This window comes from Mytilus edulis, chromosome 7, assembly GCF_963676685.1.
Source record: "Mytilus edulis chromosome 7, xbMytEdul2.2, whole genome shotgun sequence".
In the NCBI taxonomy this organism is placed as follows: Eukaryota; Metazoa; Mollusca; class Bivalvia; order Mytilida; family Mytilidae; genus Mytilus; species Mytilus edulis.
Window position 1 is genome coordinate 78,303,855 of NC_092350.1, and position 20,890 is coordinate 78,324,744.

A 20,890-nucleotide genomic window follows, 5' to 3' on the forward strand; every position below is an offset into this window, starting at 1 on the left:
GTTAGCAAAACCTATAGCTTGTAGGGCAGTAGTATAGAATTTCATTATATTGACAACAATGTGCGAGGAAAACAAACACAGGTTAACATGTGAAAAATTGGGATACAACAGTCAGCAGTGTTTTATAATATTTAAAAATTGTAAAATTGCACTATGTTACAAGATGTAAAGTATCAATAAGATGAATAATAACTATTTCCTGTCATGATTTCCTTGATAGAGGGTTTCTGCTCACAAGGAACCTATTTAACCAATAGTTCCTAATGGTAAAGTTTACATCACCCCTTCGTAAATTTTACTGACGCATTCACGAGTTGGTGGACCGTTATGGAGTATACCGTCACGAATAAGACTTATTAACGAGTTTGTACTTTCACGAGCTACACGACGGGTGCCACATGTAGGGCAGGATCTGCTAACCCTACCGGAGATCACCCAAAGTTTTTGGTAGGGTTTGTATTGCTTAGTCTTTTGTTTTATTTGCTGTGTTCTATTGTTTGTCTGTTTGTTATTTCTTTATTTGTCAAGGTGTTGTCAGTTTATTTTCGACTTTTGAGTTTTAATGTTCTTGGTGCATCTTTCGCCTCTCTTTTATATTTGTGTGTTACATGATTTGTGCAATTAAATGTCATTAAACCGACAACTGAAATTATGGTAAAATATATAAGCAGTATAATATACTCTGGCCTTTGTTATTCTTGTATGATTTTTTATTTTAGTTTGTTGTGTATAAATCGGAGTTTAGTATGACGTCCATTATCACGGTACTAGTATACATATTTTTAAGGGGCCAGCTGAAGGACGCCTACGGGTGCGGGAGTTTCTCGCTACACTGAAGACCCATTGGTGGCCTTCGGCTGTTGTCTGCTTTATGGTCGGGTTATTTTCGCTTTGACACATTTCCCATTTCCTTTCTCAATTTAGTAGTAGGTTATGCAAACATGTGTATTGGCTCAAGGATAACGATATTAAAATACTGAGCAACAAGAACCCCTAATTGCATCAAATAAAATGATAATAGGTAATACGTTCTTCCAAAATTGGCAAAGCATATATCGTATAAAGATCTATAGCAATAACATCACTAAAAAGCACGGAGAAAACAAATATATCAAACGATGACAACAAACCGTAAAGGAACAGAGTTAACCGTATATCTTTGGAAATATCATAGAGTATAGAAACGGGGAATGTGTGAAAGATATACAGCAATCAGACCAAAGAGCAAACAGCCAAAGGTCACCAAGGGGGCTTCAACGCAGCGTTACATTGTTGTATGATTTTTCCCCTCCCTTTCGTCAACAATGCCTTTTTAATGAACAGAATATCAACTTTCATTCTGCTTTCCTCAATTATAAACGGTCTCCCTAAGAATGGTTTCAAGTCATATATTCAACAAATAACAATAGAATAAAACATCTCTTTATTATCATATTATCTCCTTCGTGAATAGTTTAATATAAAGCTGATACACTCTTTGTCATATTTTTTCCACTCTGCGTTTTGTTTCTCGTCTTTGAAAATTATACTCCAAGGTAATAGTTAATGCCTCCTCCAGATTGAAAATTGCAGTTCATATTTCCTCTATACACCTCTTGTGCAGGTTGGTCAATTGTATTGTAGGTTACAATGAAATTAGTATATGCTCCAAATGTTTTTGTGGTATAACTAGTTAAGATTATGTATTCAAAGTTTGTCATGCCACCTTTTATTGTAGCTTTCTTGCTTGTCTTTATTACTGTTACGTTGTTGACCTTTGTAATATCAAAATCTGTAAAATACATATAATACGAAATATAATCATCACAACTCATAGTTATATGTACATGTGCAGTGCAACGCAGTTCCCAAATTATATATGTTTTATTAGATTAAAGGTATAAATGATTGATTGATTGATTGTTGGTATTTAAACGTCATCATGAGCAAACATTTTATGCATGTTTAGGACGAATGCAAATTAACAATAAATTCCATAGGTGGGACGGGCATCTGTGGCCAAGAGGTCTAAGTAGTAACTATTGTAATCACTACCCAGTCAACACTTAAGTTGAGAGTTCGAACCCCATTCGTGTTAATTCACTAGGGTTGTCAGTTTTCTTTTCGAACGTCGACGGTTTTCTCTGGGCACTCCGGCTTCCGTCACCGATCAAAACTGACCGTCACGAAAAAGGAAAAAAGTGGTGCTTAAAAGAGGCATTAATACATCATAAATCAATTAATAGGGAGGTACTGCAATAGATACCGTCCGGAATAAAGGTAGGAGGATTTGAGACTGCCACTGAGCAATTATAATATTTTACAGAGACAGATATCCTGTCTTTCAACAGGACCCTTCAAAGAGTTGTAACAAGAGTCCTTAAAGTGCAAAGAGCGTAGCAGTCTCTTTACAAGAGTTTTCAACGTCTTCATTCTCATGAAGTGGCTGTGTACTTGTATATCCTGCACAACCAAACGGACGACCCCCTATTGGAAAGGATTATCTACCTGTCGGGAGAAGGCCATATTTCTATATATAATCCCCAGTGTTCTTTGGGGTAAGTATTATAATGATAATGGTGACATGATCAAACGTTCAGCTTACGTTTCCCTGCTGTTCAAATTGATTTGAATAATGAGAAATTTCGTGCAAATGTGAATGACGGTAACAATAGCAAAAAAGATAACTAAAAGTAAACAACAAATTTACGCATAAACAACGGCAAATATCGCATATTTGACTCTCATCTTTTTGGGGGTTTCAATTAACTATTTCACAGACATATCAAAAAACACAAAAATCGAGATATTGAACAAAAATAAAATTGAATGGAAATAGGGAATCTGTCAAAGAGACATCAACCCAACCTTAGAGCAGATAACAGCCAACAATGGATCCTTAACGCAGCGAGAAAATCTCGAAAAAACATTTGTATTTATTGCTTTAATCGTAAATTTTATTTTTTCAGCACTTTTTGAAATTGGCCCTGATTAATAAAAAAGACATTTGGTCCTACCTCTTTTACATTTGTGGTGATTGGATTACAGCGACTATTTCTAGAAATAGCATTTACTTGAAACGATGTTTACTGTGAGGCTAGTCAGAACCATGTGTGACAAAGTTAAAAAGGATAGGATATTGCGAGGTACTTAGTAAACAATGTCTAGAACACTGTTATAATCGTTCCAGAAAAATATGTAATGAGTAAACCATTAGTACTACATCTGAATACACAAAGGACAAAATGATATCGATGCAACTGAACAGAAATAAAAATACTGATTCAAAATACAGCTTGCTTAATGTACTTCACTTTAGAAGTATAATGTTTTTAACAATCTAAAAACAGACAATGCATTTTTAATAGATTTCAAACATTTTTCCTCCTTGTCTTCAAATTTCAAAACATGTTGGTTGCACCTGTGTAATATCTTCATTCATATATAATTCGGCTGGTCATGTTATCAATAGAAACTTGAAAATTGTCAAGAACATTTCCATGCAAAGTATGTTAATTATTTCTTGTTGACATACAACTAGTCTTAATTCATAAACTTGAACCACAACGTAACATACTAATGACTTCAGTCGAGGATTATGTCAGACGAAGGCAGAACGTGAAATAGGGGGCGTAAATTCTTTCTGCAAGAACGTCGATAAAATTCAGAAATAAAACACGTATTGGTTCTCTAAATATATCTATATTTGAAGATCCTTAAAGACTAACATGTTTGTTTGGCAGAACCTGTCATAGCTCTATTAAAATACGTTGTAGTCCTTGCCGACAAACACCCCAACAACATATTTTGTTGTCGGTAAATCACATTACATAAACTGCTTAATAAGACAATTGGGTATTCACAATCCCTTTACATCGAACATGTACGTTCCTGGCACATACCAAATAGAAAGTTCTAAACCATTGTAGATCGTCCACTTGTATTTTTGTCCATTTGATGAGTTAAGCCTTTTTCAACTGATTTTTATAGTTCGTTCTTATGTTGTAGTGTTATACCACTGTCCCAGGTTAGGGGGAGGGTTGGGATCCCGCTAACATTTTTAACACCGCCACATTATTTATGTATGTGCCTGTCCCAAGTCAGGAGCCTGTAATTCAGTGGTTGTCGTTTGTTTATGTGTTACATATTTGTTTTTCGTTTATTTTTATTTTTTTACATAAATGAGGCCGTTAGTTTTCTCGTTTGAATTGTTTTACAGTTTCTTATCGGGGCCTTTTATAGCTGACTATGCGATATGGGCTTTGTTCATTGTTGAAGGCCTATAGTTGTTAATGTCTGTGTCATTTTGGTCTATTGTGGATAGTTGTCTCATTGGCAATCATACCACATCTTCTTTTTTATATTATCTGTTCTCTTTTCTCTAGAATTTAACCAAAAGAAAGAGAAGCTGGATATTAATAAACTGTACTTGATGCCTTAATTACAAACGAAGTTATATTGCTAGGGCTGCTCCATTCCCAACAAAATATCTTCTGAGTTACTGTGAAACTATCTACTCTAAGTGTCTGATATGGATACTAAAAATTCAAAAAAAAATATATAAGAGAACGTGAAATCTATGTCTCTTTTATCGTACAATTATATAAAACATTTAAAATCTCTACCTGTACTAGCGCAATCAATTGGGAAGATGTCACTGCTGATGGAGATTTCCCACCTCCTAGGTTATCACCTACCAAATACATGTAGTCAGCACCTCTGTGTTGACATGAAGTGTCATTGTTTTGGTCATGATTATAAATAAATTGTGTACAAAACTTTGCTTTTTTCGAAATACTTAGTAATTTCTATCCCAAATTCATGTATTTGGCTTTGATGTTATATTTGTTATTCTCATCGAATTTTGTCTGATGCTTAGTCCGTTTCTGTGTGTGCTACATTTTAATGTTGTGTCTTTGTTCACCTCTTATATTTAATGCGTTTCCCTCAGTTTTAGTTTGTTACCCCGATTTTGTTTTTTGTCCATGGATTTTTCAGTTTTTAACGGCGGTATACTACTGTTGCCTTTATCTACCCCAGGAATAGATTTACTTTGCTGTATTTGGCAAACCTTTCCTAATGTTGTGTCCTTAATGCTTTTCAATTTCGTTTTCTGGTCATTTAACTTTAAGTCTCCTGTGGACAAACGCATGTTTGGCGTACAAAATTGTAATCCTGTTATCTTCTGATGATTTTATTCACCGAGGGTTTGGCGCAAAAAACAGGTACTGATACTTTAACACCTGAACCAATCAACAATATGATGAGAAACTAAATATAAAGTTCTGAATTTAGATTAACAATGCGTTAATTAAATGTTTACATATACATAGAGTTTGTCATTCGAAAGAGTATAGTCCACAGAAATAGTGAAGGCACTACATACAATGTTTTAGTGTAGCGTACGCTGTAGTCAACTACATATTGTTCTCAAGTGGACGGTACTCCTACACCTTGTTGCTTCTGATACTTGAGATAAAGGCAAAAGGCATTTAAGCCTCCGATTTAAATAAACCATTTCTTTGTAGCAACATTTTAGCAGCGCCTGTATCTGAAGTAAATATCTTAAAGCGCTCACGTTTCCTATGATGATTTTCTTGATAGAGGGTTGATGCTTAAAATGAAACGACTAAAACGTGGCTTACAATTGTTTAAGTGGAAGTTATCCGTGCAAAAAATTTGTGTACACCATAACGAGTTGGCTAACCGTTATGAAATATCTATGTCACATTTTGTTCTAATAATCGTTACTACGATTGCGACCACTTTTCCTAAATGCATGGTGACATCGCCGATTTAGATTCATATCACAGTATTTGTACTCAGCATGAGTAAGATAAGGGGATGTCACTATATATATAGCTAGGGGAGTCGTATATGTGCAACCTTCAATAGCACACGAGATCACACCTAGGGTTCACGTTACTTAGCACGAAGATTCTAAATGGTATTTTCAATAGATTTATTTAAGTAAAGGTAACGTGATCCATCGTACTTAGTCCTACGCTGTACTTAGGAGCCCATATCGGTTATGCTTCATCATCGTAAAAGATTCTCCAAACTCTATATAAGAGAAATGGTTTAGACACTTAACAATTCTGCAGTATAAATAATCCCTTGTCTGTGGAATTGAAACTCGATTGGGATTTTGTAATTTCCAAACAAATATGTCCGACAGTAAACTTATAACGGTTTATGTATATGATTTAAATACCTTAATTATACCGGTACATTTTCTAATTGCATTTCATTATTATCTTAAGTTATAATTCTACCAACAAACAACAACTCCAGTTTGTTTGTTATTTAACTACGAGCTACTTGGGTAAAACTTAGATTATATTTCAAGTTTAACCTTTGCAATCAATTCAAGTTATAAAATTAGAACCAACACTAAACATGACAGCTATATTTATGCACTAAGAAAGATAACTCTACTACATTGCCAAGGTAAATAAACGTGAGTTATACATCGTTCTAGTGGTGTAAGTTTAGGTATCAAAAAATTCTAAAATAACAGATACAAAGTTCTGAATTGCTGCATTTCATTGGTATTTTAATATTTTTCGACTATTTGTTTGTTCCTATGGAGTAAATCTATTGATCGGGGTTTCGCGTTTCACAACTAGAATTTATGTTGTGCAAATGTTTTATATAGATGTTCTCTCGGTTTATTATCTCAAAAGGAACATAACACCATCGATAGGATAACTCTTTTTTTGTTTTTACCATAACAGTAATATCGTCGCCATAATTAAAGCATATATTGAATATTGTCCTACTGGCATTGGCATATTTAAATTTCCTGTTACAAAACTTTGAATTTTCAGAAAAAATAGGGTTTTTTTATCCCAGGAATAGATTATATATCATAGCCGTATTTTGCACAACATTTTGAAATTTTGGGTCCTCAATGCTCTTCAAAAGAGGGACGAAAGATACCAAAGGGACAGTCAAACTCATAAATCTAAAACAAACTGACAACGCCATGGCTAAAAATGAAAAAGACAAACAGAAAAACAATAGTACACATGACACAACATAGAAAACTAAAGAATAAACAACACGACCCCCCCCCCAAAAAAAAACAAACTAGGGGTGATCTCAGGTGCTCCGGAAGGGTAAGCAGATTCTGCTCCACATGTGGCACCCGTCGTGTTGCTTATGTGATTACAAATCCGGTAAATAGTCTAATTCAGTAGGTCACATTCATGAAAGGGAAGGGGATTGTAGTTACGACGTAAGGAACATATCCGATATCATTTGTGAAACGGTTATTCCATAATGGTCAACCAACTCGTGATGGCGTCCGTAAAATTTACGAAGGGATGATTTCAACTTCACCATTTGGAACTCTTGGTTTAATAGCTTCCTTGTGAGCAGTAACCCTCTATCAAGAAAATCATGATAGGAAATGCAAGTACGGGAATATCGTATCAATTGGGAGATATATACCCCGTATGCAGGTGCTGCTGGAATGTTGCTACTTAGAAATGGAAAGTTCACAATTGGAAAGCTGAAATCATCTCTATTGTCGTAAAGTTTTGTTTTCAACCGACCCTCATTGTCAATTTCTAGATGTAAGTCAAGATATGAAGCCGACTTAACTGTATCTGTAGTATCCTTTATCTCCAATTCGATGGGATAGATGCGTTCCACATAGTCACCAAATTTTTAATTGTTTAGTGAAAGAATGTCATCTATATAACGGAAAGTAGAGTTAAAGGATATTGCTAACTTCTTATCTTTCTTCCTAAGAAGTTCCTGCATGAAGTCAGCCTCATAATAATAAAGAAACAAGTCGGCAAGTAGAGGGCACAGTTTGTTCCCATTGGGATGCCGACAGTCTGTTGAAAAACACGTCCTCCGAACGTTACAAATATGTTGTCAATCAAGAAATCAAGCATCTTGATAATATCGGTTTCAGAGATTTTTTGTTTGAATCAGAGTGATTCTTTACAAAGTATGATTTATCCCTCCCTAAGACAAGATACTTGTATCTACGTTGGCAATTCTTTTTTATGAAGCAAAGTAATACCAACTCTTTCAATTTGTCTTTTAGTTTGGAATGTGGAATACTTGTGTACAGAGTAGAAAAGTCAAATGTTTTAATACTGTTACAAGATGAAAGAGAGTTAGAATGTATGTACTCTAAAAGATCTTTGGAATTTTTAAGTATCCACATCTGATTCACGCCACCTCTAGAATAGGCAGTTTCACAATAACTTTGAAGCCCGTCTTTGATTGCTGATAAAATAGATGTTAATAATTTAGAAAGAGGTTTCGTGGAGCACTTGGAAGACCCAGCAATATACCGTTGTTTGTAAGGACACTTATGTAGTTTAGGTATCCAATGCAGTGATGGAAGATCCAGTTCTTCATCTTTGGTTGAAATACCAAAGGAACAAAGAACAGACCTATGATTATCCAGGATTTCCTCTTTGGTAAGTGTCGTGAGGGTATATGTTGAGTTTCCAAGTGAATTGTCTATACCTAATTCGTTTATCAAGCAATTAATGTAGTGACTTTTACAGACAAAAACGATGTTATTTGGGGCTTTGTCGGCGGGGACAACAACATATTTATCATGGAGGTCGGATAAGTGTTTAGCAACATTTGGGTCTTTAAAGATTGACGTAACATGGGCATTGATGGACCCATTCAGTTTCTTAATTCTGATTTGTATTAACGACCTCACTGCCTTAATCCATTCGGATAGAGTGTCTACGTCTTCCTTTTCACGTTTAGCCCATTGCCTGGCATAATCCTCGACTGAGTCCATCAAAATTTTAAAGTTGTATTTCCAATTGATGGATTTAGGCTCACGATATTTCGGACCTTTCGATAACACATTTCGTAGAGAAATGTTATTAACAATGTTAAGAACACCGGTAATAACGTGGCCAGCAGGATTATATGTGAATTGGGAACTAGCACAAGTGCAATCAGGAGGTTTAGACTTGAAGTCGTCAATATCGAGATTCTGCAAAACGCGTTTGTAATTGAAAATTTTAGTTGCAATAGGTTTGGTATAGGTATAAGAAATTATTGGTACAGACTGGTCTTTGAAATAAGGAGGTATTTTCGATTGAACTAATTTATGATGAAGGATATTGCCTAGGTTGACGCCATCGAGACCTTTGTTGGCAAAGGAAAGATTTAGAAAAGATCTTTTCTCTTTTTCATCTTTTCCAATGCGAACTGGCTTGAAAAGTCTGTGACTTGCAATATTCGAAATTATAGCTTGAAGTTTGTATTGGTTTGAATGAGGGTTTGTAACAGTGGATTCCAAACATAAATTGAACAGAGAATGACGTTTTTAAAGGGGTAATGAATAAAGTTTCGTGCGAATGTGATGAATACCTAACGGCTTTTGTATGAATGACAGCAAGTCATTAATAGAGACATCATGCAGAAAAGGTGATGTATAATGACGATGACCATGACCATCAACTTTGTACTTGTTTGGCTTTATAACTATTTTGTTCTGAGCGTCACTGATGAGTCTTATGTAGACGAAACGCGCGTCTGGCGTATTAATTTATAATCAAGGTACCTTTGATAACTATTTACATCACTGGGTCGATGCGACTGCTGGTGGACGTTTCGTTCCCGATGGTATCACCAGCCCAGTAGTCAACACTTCGGTGTTGACATGAATATCAATTATATGGCATTTTTTATAAATTTTCTAATACAAAACTTTGAATTTTGTAAAAACTAAGGATTTTCTTATCCAAGGAATGGATTACCTTAGCCTTATTTGGCACAACGTTTTAGAATGTTGGGTCTTCAATGCTCTCCAACTTTGTATTTGATTGGCTATATAACTATTTTGATTTTAGCGTCACTGATATGTCTTATGTAGACGAAACGCGCGTCTGGCATATTAAATTATAATCCTGGTACCTTTGATAACTATTTGAATATCTGACAATTTCAATACCACTACATGTACTGATACTGAGACACAATCCAGATGCAACTTATCAGATTGGCATTATACTCCTAAATAAACTTTGCTTATTATATTGTTCTTCCACCTAGATTCACAGTAACACAAAAGTGAGGTATAATGAAAATTAATACTAGAATAATTACGATTATAAGGTTGTTGTTCCTATCAATAATGCCTCCAAGAATCTGTAGAGAAATTATTACCTGACTTCGTCAAAGATACTACACCCGTCATTTTATATACCTTCACCTACATAAGAAAAATAGTAACCTAGACTCTCACCTAAAAAACCGAATATTTTTTACATTTTACCCTATAGGAGTAACCTACCTTTTGCTGTTACGATACTAATACTGGACTTGTTTATCAATAGCATATATTTATTGATTTCGGTGGGTTGGTATGTTAACTATTCCAATTGGTAAAAATTGTGCACCCTACTGACCAACATTTTTTTCCTCATATATAGCAGAGTTCATAAAGTATCATCTCAAAAACAAAAGAGGAAACATCTTGCCATATTCTGTAAATTCACTTTCATATACTAGTATACTAATGTAGTAAAGTCACTCAATACCACTTATTTAAGTGTGAGATTATCTTTTATATACCCAGGTGAAAGTATTTTGTTGGAACTAAAAGGTCTGCCGAATTACAGGCTCCTGACTTAGGACAGGTAAACAAATACGGAATATGGCGGGGTCAAACATGTTAGGGGGATCCAAACACCACCCCTAACCTGGTACAGTGGTGTAACAGTACATCATAAGAACAACAAAAAAACAGCTGAAAAAGGCTTAACTCAACAGATTGATACATATAGAACTAAATTTATTAAAAACACAGATTGGACGTGACCGGTTGCTTGTACATCCAAACAACAGAAAGACGCTAAGTACAGATATAAGAGTACTCGCAGTCACTGACAGCTAGCTTGAAGCCAATAATGAATAATATTAAAAAATCAAAACTATTAATCAGTACACATTTGAGATTCAATTAATTAAGTGTAAAGACGTCATAAACAGTCAGAGAAAAAAACATGACCTTGCACAATGCCAAATGCAAGATACCGGAGTCGAAATATTGTAGATTCAAGAAATTGCATTTGTATATAACATTAATATTAAGTTTGCTTTTAAATTACTAATAACAAAATCAGTATTAATACCAATAAAAACTATACTCAAAGATCTTATTACAGTATTGAATAAATTGGTAACCTTTTGAAATAAGTTTATTTAAAGGATCAATAAGATAACCAGGACCGTTTCCAAATTTCCGGGCACGGTCAACAACAACTCCGTTAAAATAAGGATGTGCCATCCCGTTTGATATAAGTCTACTTCAAGGTACAATCAAACCAAATCTTTATGTGCTAACAAAACCCTAGACTGTAATTTACAAATAATACATATGATTGCGTTCGTTTAAATCAAAAACTTCACAACAGTCACGGCGATGTGAAACAAACAAAAAATAAGAAAGTTACAAAGGAACATCACCATCGAAAAAAGGAATATTTACAGAAGGGAATGAAAAGTCGTCCCTTTTGTTGACAATTGTTATGTGGGGTTTTCTGTGTGAAATTGAAATATCTAAATCTAGGAAAGGACAGTTATTTAGTTCACATTATATGGATTTTTAAACAAGGGTCGACTCTGATTTTTACATTATGATTGACTTAATGGCTAGTGATGCATGCATATCAATTTACGGTTGCCCTTCTACCCACCAGATCATGGTCCTTTTAAAGTTGAAGCTATACCTTCATTTTTTTAACGATTTTTTCGAAATGGATTAATAAGACTCAGTCTGTCAGATGCCTTCCAATGGGGATTTAAATAGGATAAAAGAGTAAAGTGCATGCAGATGCACGAGAAGAATAAAAGCAAGTTTAGGTGTTCAATATTTAAATCAACACACACGGTTTAGTCCTCTACTAGTTATTCATATCATTTGATTTAGGCGTTTAGAACGTTTGGCGACCCCACAGTTTAAATGTCCATAGCACGTACGATATGAAAAATAAGCGTTGCAGAAGAACGTTAACCTTATCTGACACAGTCAATTGATAACCTGGGGGCGCCAAGAAATAATCTTGTTCACGCTGTTATGAAACTGGTTCTATTTAAGAATTCATAGTTACGGAGAAACTGATTACAGAACGAAGTTTTAATGTCGTTACTGAAACGAAAATATAGTTCAAAGACAACTGAAATTAATCGATTGATAAGAACAGTTCATACTCTAGTTTATATTTAAAGTTTCTAAATGAAGTTCTCCAATCGAGACTATTTCCGATATGTAATATAGGTTAGACAATACTTGGTCATGTTTTATGAAGATTTAAGCCCAATGCGAAGCCGAGGGCTAAAATTTTCATAAAACATGACCAGGTATTGTCTGACCAATTTAGAACATATTCACACTTTCGAGTGATCTTACAAAATTATCCTTTCCTATTGTGATATTCAAACCTAAATAAGAGTTCACTTTTATAATTAACTAAATGTAAAACATAGGTTATCATAATTTCAATGGATGTAATGAAAAAGCTCGGACATAGTTTGTGAGGACCGAATGAATAACTTGTTTTTCTTCTGCTTCAGGTAAAATTTATTACTTATATATCTTGAGATGTTTTTATTTTAAAAAGCAACACAATGATATGTAAATCCCCTTTTTTGAAATTTTTCTATAAATATAAACGTTGTTTAAATATTTAAATTCAAACCATTCAACATTAAATGCTCACTTTTTATTGATAAATTTACATGTATTGTGTTTCTCCGAAAAAAATCTTTGCCTTATATATCAGCAGTCTGGCATCGTTTTCTTGAAAGAAAAAAATCCCTCAAATGTCAGATATATAAATAAAATAATGTACGATGAAAATTAGAGGGGGAAAACTGACTTTTCATTGGACGAGAAGGGGTGAGTATGTTCTTATAGCTAAATATTTATCAAAAATACCAGGCTTGTAATTTGATACGACAGACGCACTTTTCGTCTACATAAGACTCACCAGTGACACTCAGATCAAAAAAGTTAGAAAGCCAAAGAAGTATAAAGTTAAAGAGCATTGAGGACCAAAAATTCTAAAAAGTTGTGTCAAATACGACTTCGGTAATCTATGTCTGAGGTAAGAATATCCTAAGAAATTCGAATAATTCATACTTTTGCAAACAGTAAATTTATATAAAAAAAACGCAATATAATTGATATTCATGTCAACACCGGAGTGCTGACAACTGGGCTGGTGATACCCTCGGGGACAAAAACAAATCAATTAGCAGTGGCATCGACCCAGTGGTGTAAATTGTTATCAAAGGTACCGGTCTCTAATTTGATACGGGAGACGCGCGTTTCGTCTACATAAGACTAATCAGTGATGCTCGGATCAAAATAGTTAGAAAGCCGAACAAGTATAAAATTGAAGAGTATTGAGAACTCAAAATTTTAAAAAGTTATGCCAAATACGGCTTAGGTAATCTATGCCCGGGATAAGAAAATACTTAGGGCTTCGAATAGTTCAAATCGTAAATTTATGAAACAAAACAAAAAGACCATTTAATTGATATGCATTGATATTGGCTGGTAATACCCTCGGGGACGAACGTTCACCAAACATATTTGTCAAATATGACTGTTTATGAATGAACAATCGACAGCATCATAAAATCATTTTGCACAATAAATAAACATAACTTAAAATAAAACCTTCATTCAATCATGTAGACTTCTTATATAATTTAAAGGAATACTTTTTCAGAACATGCACGATAGCATCCTAGAAAGTGGTGAGATACCACATACATGTATAATATATATATATATATTTTATTGTGAAACTACCCCTTTACAACGGGGGCAAGCGCCAGCGGGGTACTGACACCTGCGTCATCAAACATGCACATCATAGTATTTACAAACAACATAACAGTATCAACTCAGTCACAGCACCAGATGGGTATTTCGATACTTCTTTCGTTTATATCAAATAAGTTGACAACTTGTTAAATATACGAGCTAATCGAAAAAGGTTAAAATATATAAACACCATGAACGCAAACAATGAAGGCGATTAAAAGTTTCAATCTAAAATGGAAAATTAACGACAGGAAATGAAAAATCATCGCTTTTATCATAAATTTTGCTTCCCGTTAAAGACATAGGAAAGGCCAGTATCTTTCAAGACAGTATTAATTGCAAATAAACTCATCATAGATACCAAGATTAAAATTTTGTATTTACGCCAGGCGCGCGTTTTGTCTACAAAAGACACACCAGTGACGCTCGAATCAAAAATTTTTTTAAAGGCCAAATAAAGTACAAAGTTGAAGAGCATTGAGAACCAAAAATTCCTAAAAGTTTTACCAAATACAGCTAAGGTAATCTATTCCTGAGGTAGTTTTTCAAAAATTCAAAGTTTTGTTAACAGTTAATTTATAATTATGAACATATCAATGATAACTCAAGTCAACACAGAAGTGCTGACTACTAGGCTGGTAACAAATTATAATAACATTTTCTTTAGGTGTGTAACCAGACTTTGCAAAACCACTCGAAATCAGATATCATTGAAAATATAAATGCTCTCCGATCCACGACAATCGGTACCAACGAAAATAAATGATTACACAGTATCTAGTAACTCCAATATGATGGATTCAATGTATATGTAAAATTTCGGTTATTGAAAATTTCGTAATTTTCTTTTTTTTGCCACATAATTTGATAGGAATTCAGAAACCCTCTTTTAGTTCGCCAGGATGAACAGGGACATGAAATAACGTACCCTGGTATTGTCTACCATAAGTTATTTTAACAGCTACTTTAAGTGTTAGTTTCAGATATATGTCCTCCTTGTAAATGATAAATCATTTTTAAACAAGTACCTGTTATTTCCGCTCCTAAAGCTTCCCATTTCAAATCTCCCTGACAGTCAATGAAAGATGTGCTGTATCGCACATGACCTCCTGTCTCCAGCGCAGTTTTAATATCTTCCAAATACACAACTTTGATAGGTTTAATATCAGTTGCATAAAACTTCAGTTGGGCTACCCTACAAAAATAGATGTGGAAAATACCAAAGATATATTCAAACTCATAAGAAACGGGAAAACCCTCACAAGATCGTATACAAGACAAAACACAACAAAGAAAACACACGACTGAGCAACACGAACCCAAACAAATCTCAGGTACTCATGTACGTGTGAACTCGTCTGTAAGTCTTATTCGAGAAATAGGACAGTATGGTTGTTACGACAAGTAGATCATAGCCGTCGTCATCTGTGAAATACATATTCAATAATTATGATAATGGTCAACAAACTCGTGATGGCGCACGTTATACTTTATAAAGGATGACTACAGATTCGCCACTTATAGCTTCATGTCAAACCCTCAATCAAGGAAACCATTACAGAAAAAGCAAGATCTAGCATAATGTATGAACATGAATATATATATACTACATATGCATAAACTGCTAGTTTGTTGCTACATAGAAATAAAATTTCATTATAAGGAAGCTGAAATCATCTCGTTTATCGTACAGTTTTGTTCTCAGTCAACCATCATTGTAAAAGTAAAAAGATGTGGTATGATTGCCCAAAAAAATAACTCTCCACCAGGGACCTAATAACTAAAGGTTACTGTAAGGCACCATACAGCAAAATTCAATTGTATAGTAAGCTTTTCAAGGCCCCGAAATGACATATGTAAAACAACTCAAATAAGAAAGCTAACGGCTTGGTGTATGTAAAAAATAGTAAATTAAAACCAAATATGAAATACAACATAAAATGACAAACACTGAACTGTAGGTTCCTGATGTAAGGCAGGCACTTACATAATTTGGCGAGGTTTTACATAATTGCTGGTGCCAAACATTCCCTCTAACCTGTCCCTGTGTTGGAACTATAAAAATCAATTGAAAAGGGTTTTACTCATCCGATAGATGAGAAACGCAAAGTTATATACTAATGCTCGCTTATTTTTTATTCTTCTACAAAGCGAACTTGCAAACTAGCACTGTTATCAAAGACTTTCTTTGCATCAATGGATTTTTCGTAAATTTTTCAATCACGTTCCGATTGCTTTTTAATTCTACGGACCAAAGAATTAGAAAATATTGATAAAGTTAATATATCTGGTGATTTTTGTGGTTTCCCCTATGTACATCTTTTGTATTATTCGTGTAGCATGCTGTTAATTTCAACAGCTTGTATCTGAAAAACGAAAACGATTATCCTTTTTTTATGTATTTTCTGATGTATTTATACAAACAGAATCCGGATGTCAAATTAAGAATTTGTAAAGAAAAATTGTATACCTACTTTCCTTTATCACTTCCGAAAAAACAAGTGAAGTTCCAGGATTCTAAAACATGACCAAAGCTTCTATCTGTGACTGAAATATTCCAGTGAGCTACATCGTTTCTATCAATCACAGCTTGTCGTAGAATTATTTCTCGTCCTAGAAAACACATAGAAACTGAAGGAAATGCCTGAACTACAAGAGGAGCGAAACTCGACAGAGTAAAGCATACTGTTTTATTTTGTTTTTATTCGTGGCTTGTTTTTTTATTAATTGTAAATGTTGAACAAATCATTAAACATACAGAATACTATAAATTAGTTGAATTAGGTATGTTTTATTAGAAGCTAACAGACAGGAAATACTCCAATATAATATTTTATTTGCGTTTTAAATACAACAGCTTATATTGCAAGTACTATCAGTGACAATTTTAAAATAATGCATTCAAAAACAAGCGTAAATATGTATATAAGTCTAAATCCCATGGTTGTTGCATCGAAATGTATTAATAAGAATGCTTCATTTTATTATAGTTCTTTAGGGTTGTAAAAGCGATGCTCTTGCGCTTCCGCCATTTATAGAAAATGTGCTTTGATCAACAAATTTTCACCCCAATAAAATTACAAAAATAAGAATTCTATAAAATCAACATCTGTATAAAAAAAAGTCTCCATTTTTTTAATAAACAAGCAAAAAATGTTCTAGAGTTGAGTATTGAAGCGATATTACAAACCCCCATTTAAGATTTAAAACTAATATTGTAATCACGTAAGAGTACAAGCACGTCAAAGATGTCTATTTTCTAAAGTAAGTACAACCGGTTTTTGCTATGTTCCTGTTACTCAGTGGTCAGTTCCGTTGTAGTGTTTTATGAACCAATATTTGTCTTATCGTCTTTCAGATTTTTTTGCGTGTGGTGTTTGATTTTTTTCTTCAACTGTTGTTTTCAATAATCCCTTCGGTTTCTCAGTTCTAGCTTTTTCTTATTATGTACAGAATGACGACAATTAACTTAACCGTTTAAATGATTGCCTCCACTAATACCTTGTGAAATGTGTTTCTGAGAGGTGAACTGGGTAGCCCATATACCATTATAGCTAAACTGGAAGTAGAAATCAACGCTATCTCCAAACGGAACATGAAATTGCTGTTGAATCAATGACGTGTTACAATCTGGTGACGTCATGTAGTAAGAAACACGATAACCAGCCTGTAGATGTTCCATAACATCCTCGTAACCAAATAACTCTTTCTGTAAACTAAACAATACTGACAATAAAATATTCAATTTCAATAGTTTTCAAATAATTCAAACAAATTACGTGTAAAAAAATCTCATTTGGTTTTGCCAAAAAATAATTTTCTTCTTGATTTTTTTTTTTTATCGAATTTGTAAATGAAACAATTAAAACGAGTGTTTATTTACTTCATGCAAATTCAAAAAGGGATCTTAATTCGAATGGGCATTAAAGTCGTATCGCATATTTTCAGAAGGAAATTTACAGAAAGAATATTGTTTATTTACGTTTAAGATAACTTCACTTTGTATAAACAAATATTCAGAAGAGATTCTATTGTGTAATGGAAGAAATAAATATAAAAATACTGCAGTTCTTTTAAATTTTCGGTTGCTGATTTGTTAGGCTAATTCTGGGTCGCTAAACATATAAATAAAGAAAAACGCCTTTCATGTTGGGATACTTACGCTGCCTGTTGATGAATTTGTTGTTGAAATCCATTAGAAACAGTGAGAGCTAAAAAAAAACCACCATTTTGTTTTAGATAGAAACAATCTCTTGTAGATTAAATTTCAAATCGAAATTATGAAATTTATAAACATCCAGAATATGAAAGAAGTTCTTTCTATACAACGATAGGGTATGAGGTACGCATATACCAAATATAGAAAAAATATAGAAATTTAATATTAAAAAAATAAAAATACCATTACAAAGCATCTTCACTTTTTTGTATTCATTGAAACATGAAAAGTTACCGACAATGAGAGGGTTCAGTTTACAGCCTGTTAAGGTTGTTAATAACCCCATCATCAAATCATGTAAATAAAGCCAAGGACAATGAACACATGACAAACAGAAATATCATTACATAGTGCATCTACATACAAAGTACGAAGCAGCAATTTCTTCTACCTTCTTCAATATTAAACTTTTAATTAATAAAATAACTCTGCTATCGCCGCCGCCGAGCACTATCCATATATCTCACTTAGACAAAAAATTTATTGACTCAATGTTACTAAAAAATAGTAACATCGAGCTAATATCATTTTAAAACTTTTTTATATATAATATATAAATTTGGGACTCAGCCAATACGTTGTACCTCGTCAACAGTCCATAATTGATAAGTGTCAACATAGGGTCAATTTATTTGGATTCACAAAATGTATAAAATCAAAATGGTAGTCTAAATATTAGCATGTCAATATTTTAACCAAATTTTGACAAAACTCAGTTATAACCTAGTGTTTACATCTTTTAACATGTACATTTTCGTGTATGTATATTTTGTATCACATGTACATACCTGTTATGAAAAAAGCTCCTAAAATTATAACCATCATACAAGTTAACATGAATTTCAAATGTAAATATTATCAAGTATACACTACGTCATAAAAGCCCATTGAAAAACATTATCTTGTAATGCTTAATGATCATTATGATACGTTATTGAAATCCAATGATATTTCACAGAGTTCTTCATTTTTATCGTATTTGATTTACTGATTGCTGTTGAGGAACACTTTAATATTGTCTAAAGGACATATGTCATTTCAATATACGAGTAATGACGTATTGACTGAAAATATAAACTCCATCCACCTATAGGAATGACAAAGTAGTTTATCGTAATGTGTTTATCCGGCAATTAGCCTCAAAAGGACTGCTTTTCGAAGATATTCTTCTTAAATACGATAGAACGGTATTCTCCAAAATACTGTTAACGTCACATAACCAAAAAAAAAAAAAAAAACTCATACAGACAGAAACTAACAAAACAAAATAAAACAAACAGTTTAAATTAAAGTTGAAGATCTGAGCTGTCATATTTGATTACAGGACACACTATATATATCTACATACAGCATGGTTGAATAATTGATTACAGGACACACTATATATATCTACATACAGCATGGTTGAATAATTGATTACAGGACACACTATATATATCTACATACAGCATGGTTGAATAATTGATTACAGGACACACTATATATATCTACATACAGCATGGTTGAATAATTGATTACAGGACACAATATATATATCTACATACAGCATGGTTGAATAATTGATTACAGGACACAATATATATATCTACATACAGCATGGTTGAATAATTGATTACAGGACACAATATATATATCTACATACAGCATGGTTGAATAATTGATTACAGGACACACTATATATATCTACATACAGCATGGTTGAATAATTGATTACAGGACACACTATATATATCTACATACAGCATGGTTGAATAATTGATTACAGGACACAATATATATATCTACATACAGCATGGTTGAATAATTGATTACAGGACACACTATATATATCTACATACAGCATGGTTGAATAATTGATTACAGGACACACTATATATATCTACATACAGCATGGTTGAATAATTGATTACAGGACACACTATATATATCTACATACAGCATGGTTGAATAATTGATTACAGGACACACTATATATATCTACATACAGCATGGTTGAATAATTGATTACAGGACACACTATATATATCTACATACAGCATGGTTGAATATTTGATTACAGGACACACTATATATATCTACATACAGCATGGTTGAATAATTGATTACAGGACACACTATATATATCTACATACAGCATGGTTGAATAATTGATTACAGGACACACTATATATATCTACATACAGCATGGTTGAATAATTGATTACAGGACACACAATATATATCTACATACAGCATGGTTGAATATTTGATTACAGGACACACTATATATATCTACATACAGCATGGTTGAATAATTGATTACAGGACACACTATATATATCTACATACAGCATGGTTGAATAATTGATTACAGGACACAATATATATATCTACATACAGCATGGTTGAATAATTGATTACAGGACACAATATATATATCTACATACAGCATGGTTGAATATTTGATTACAGGACACACTATATATATCTACATACAGCATGGTTGAATAATTGATTACAGGACACACTATATATATCTACATACAGCATGGTTGAATAATTGATTACAGGACACAATATATATATCTACATACAGCATGGTTGAATAATTGATTACAGGACACAATATATATATCTACATACAGCATGGTTGAATAATTGCATTTGCAACCAAGAAATGTTCAGTAGATCTTGCTTTTCTTTTCACAAGCTGGTACAAATACTTTTTACGTTTTCCGATCGCGTACGTGCATGTCATACTATTTAGATAATGAATTTTTATTGGTATTTTTAAATGTAGTATAATAACCTTATCTCTATTTATAATACATCAAGTTAATGTGTATTTGATAAGAATATTTATCTTAAACTATTATTATATG

General features: G+C 33.3%; 1 protein-coding gene across 1 annotated transcript; it reads right to left on the reverse strand.

Annotated features, from left to right (window-relative positions):
* Positions 1-1,477: 1,477 nt before the first annotated feature.
* Positions 1,478-18,904, reverse strand: LOC139483651 (uncharacterized). The gene is made up of 6 exons (XM_071267626.1): positions 18,818-18,904; positions 17,973-18,021; positions 17,312-17,526; positions 16,285-16,423; positions 14,839-15,005; positions 1,478-1,771 (listed from the first exon to the last, which is right to left on the reverse strand). Exons 1-6 carry the CDS (start codon positions 18,864-18,866, stop codon positions 1,524-1,526), a joined length of 867 nt encoding a protein of 288 aa, XP_071123727.1. The 5' UTR covers positions 18,867-18,904; the 3' UTR covers positions 1,478-1,523.
* Between the last annotated feature and the right edge of the window lie 1,986 nt (positions 18,905-20,890).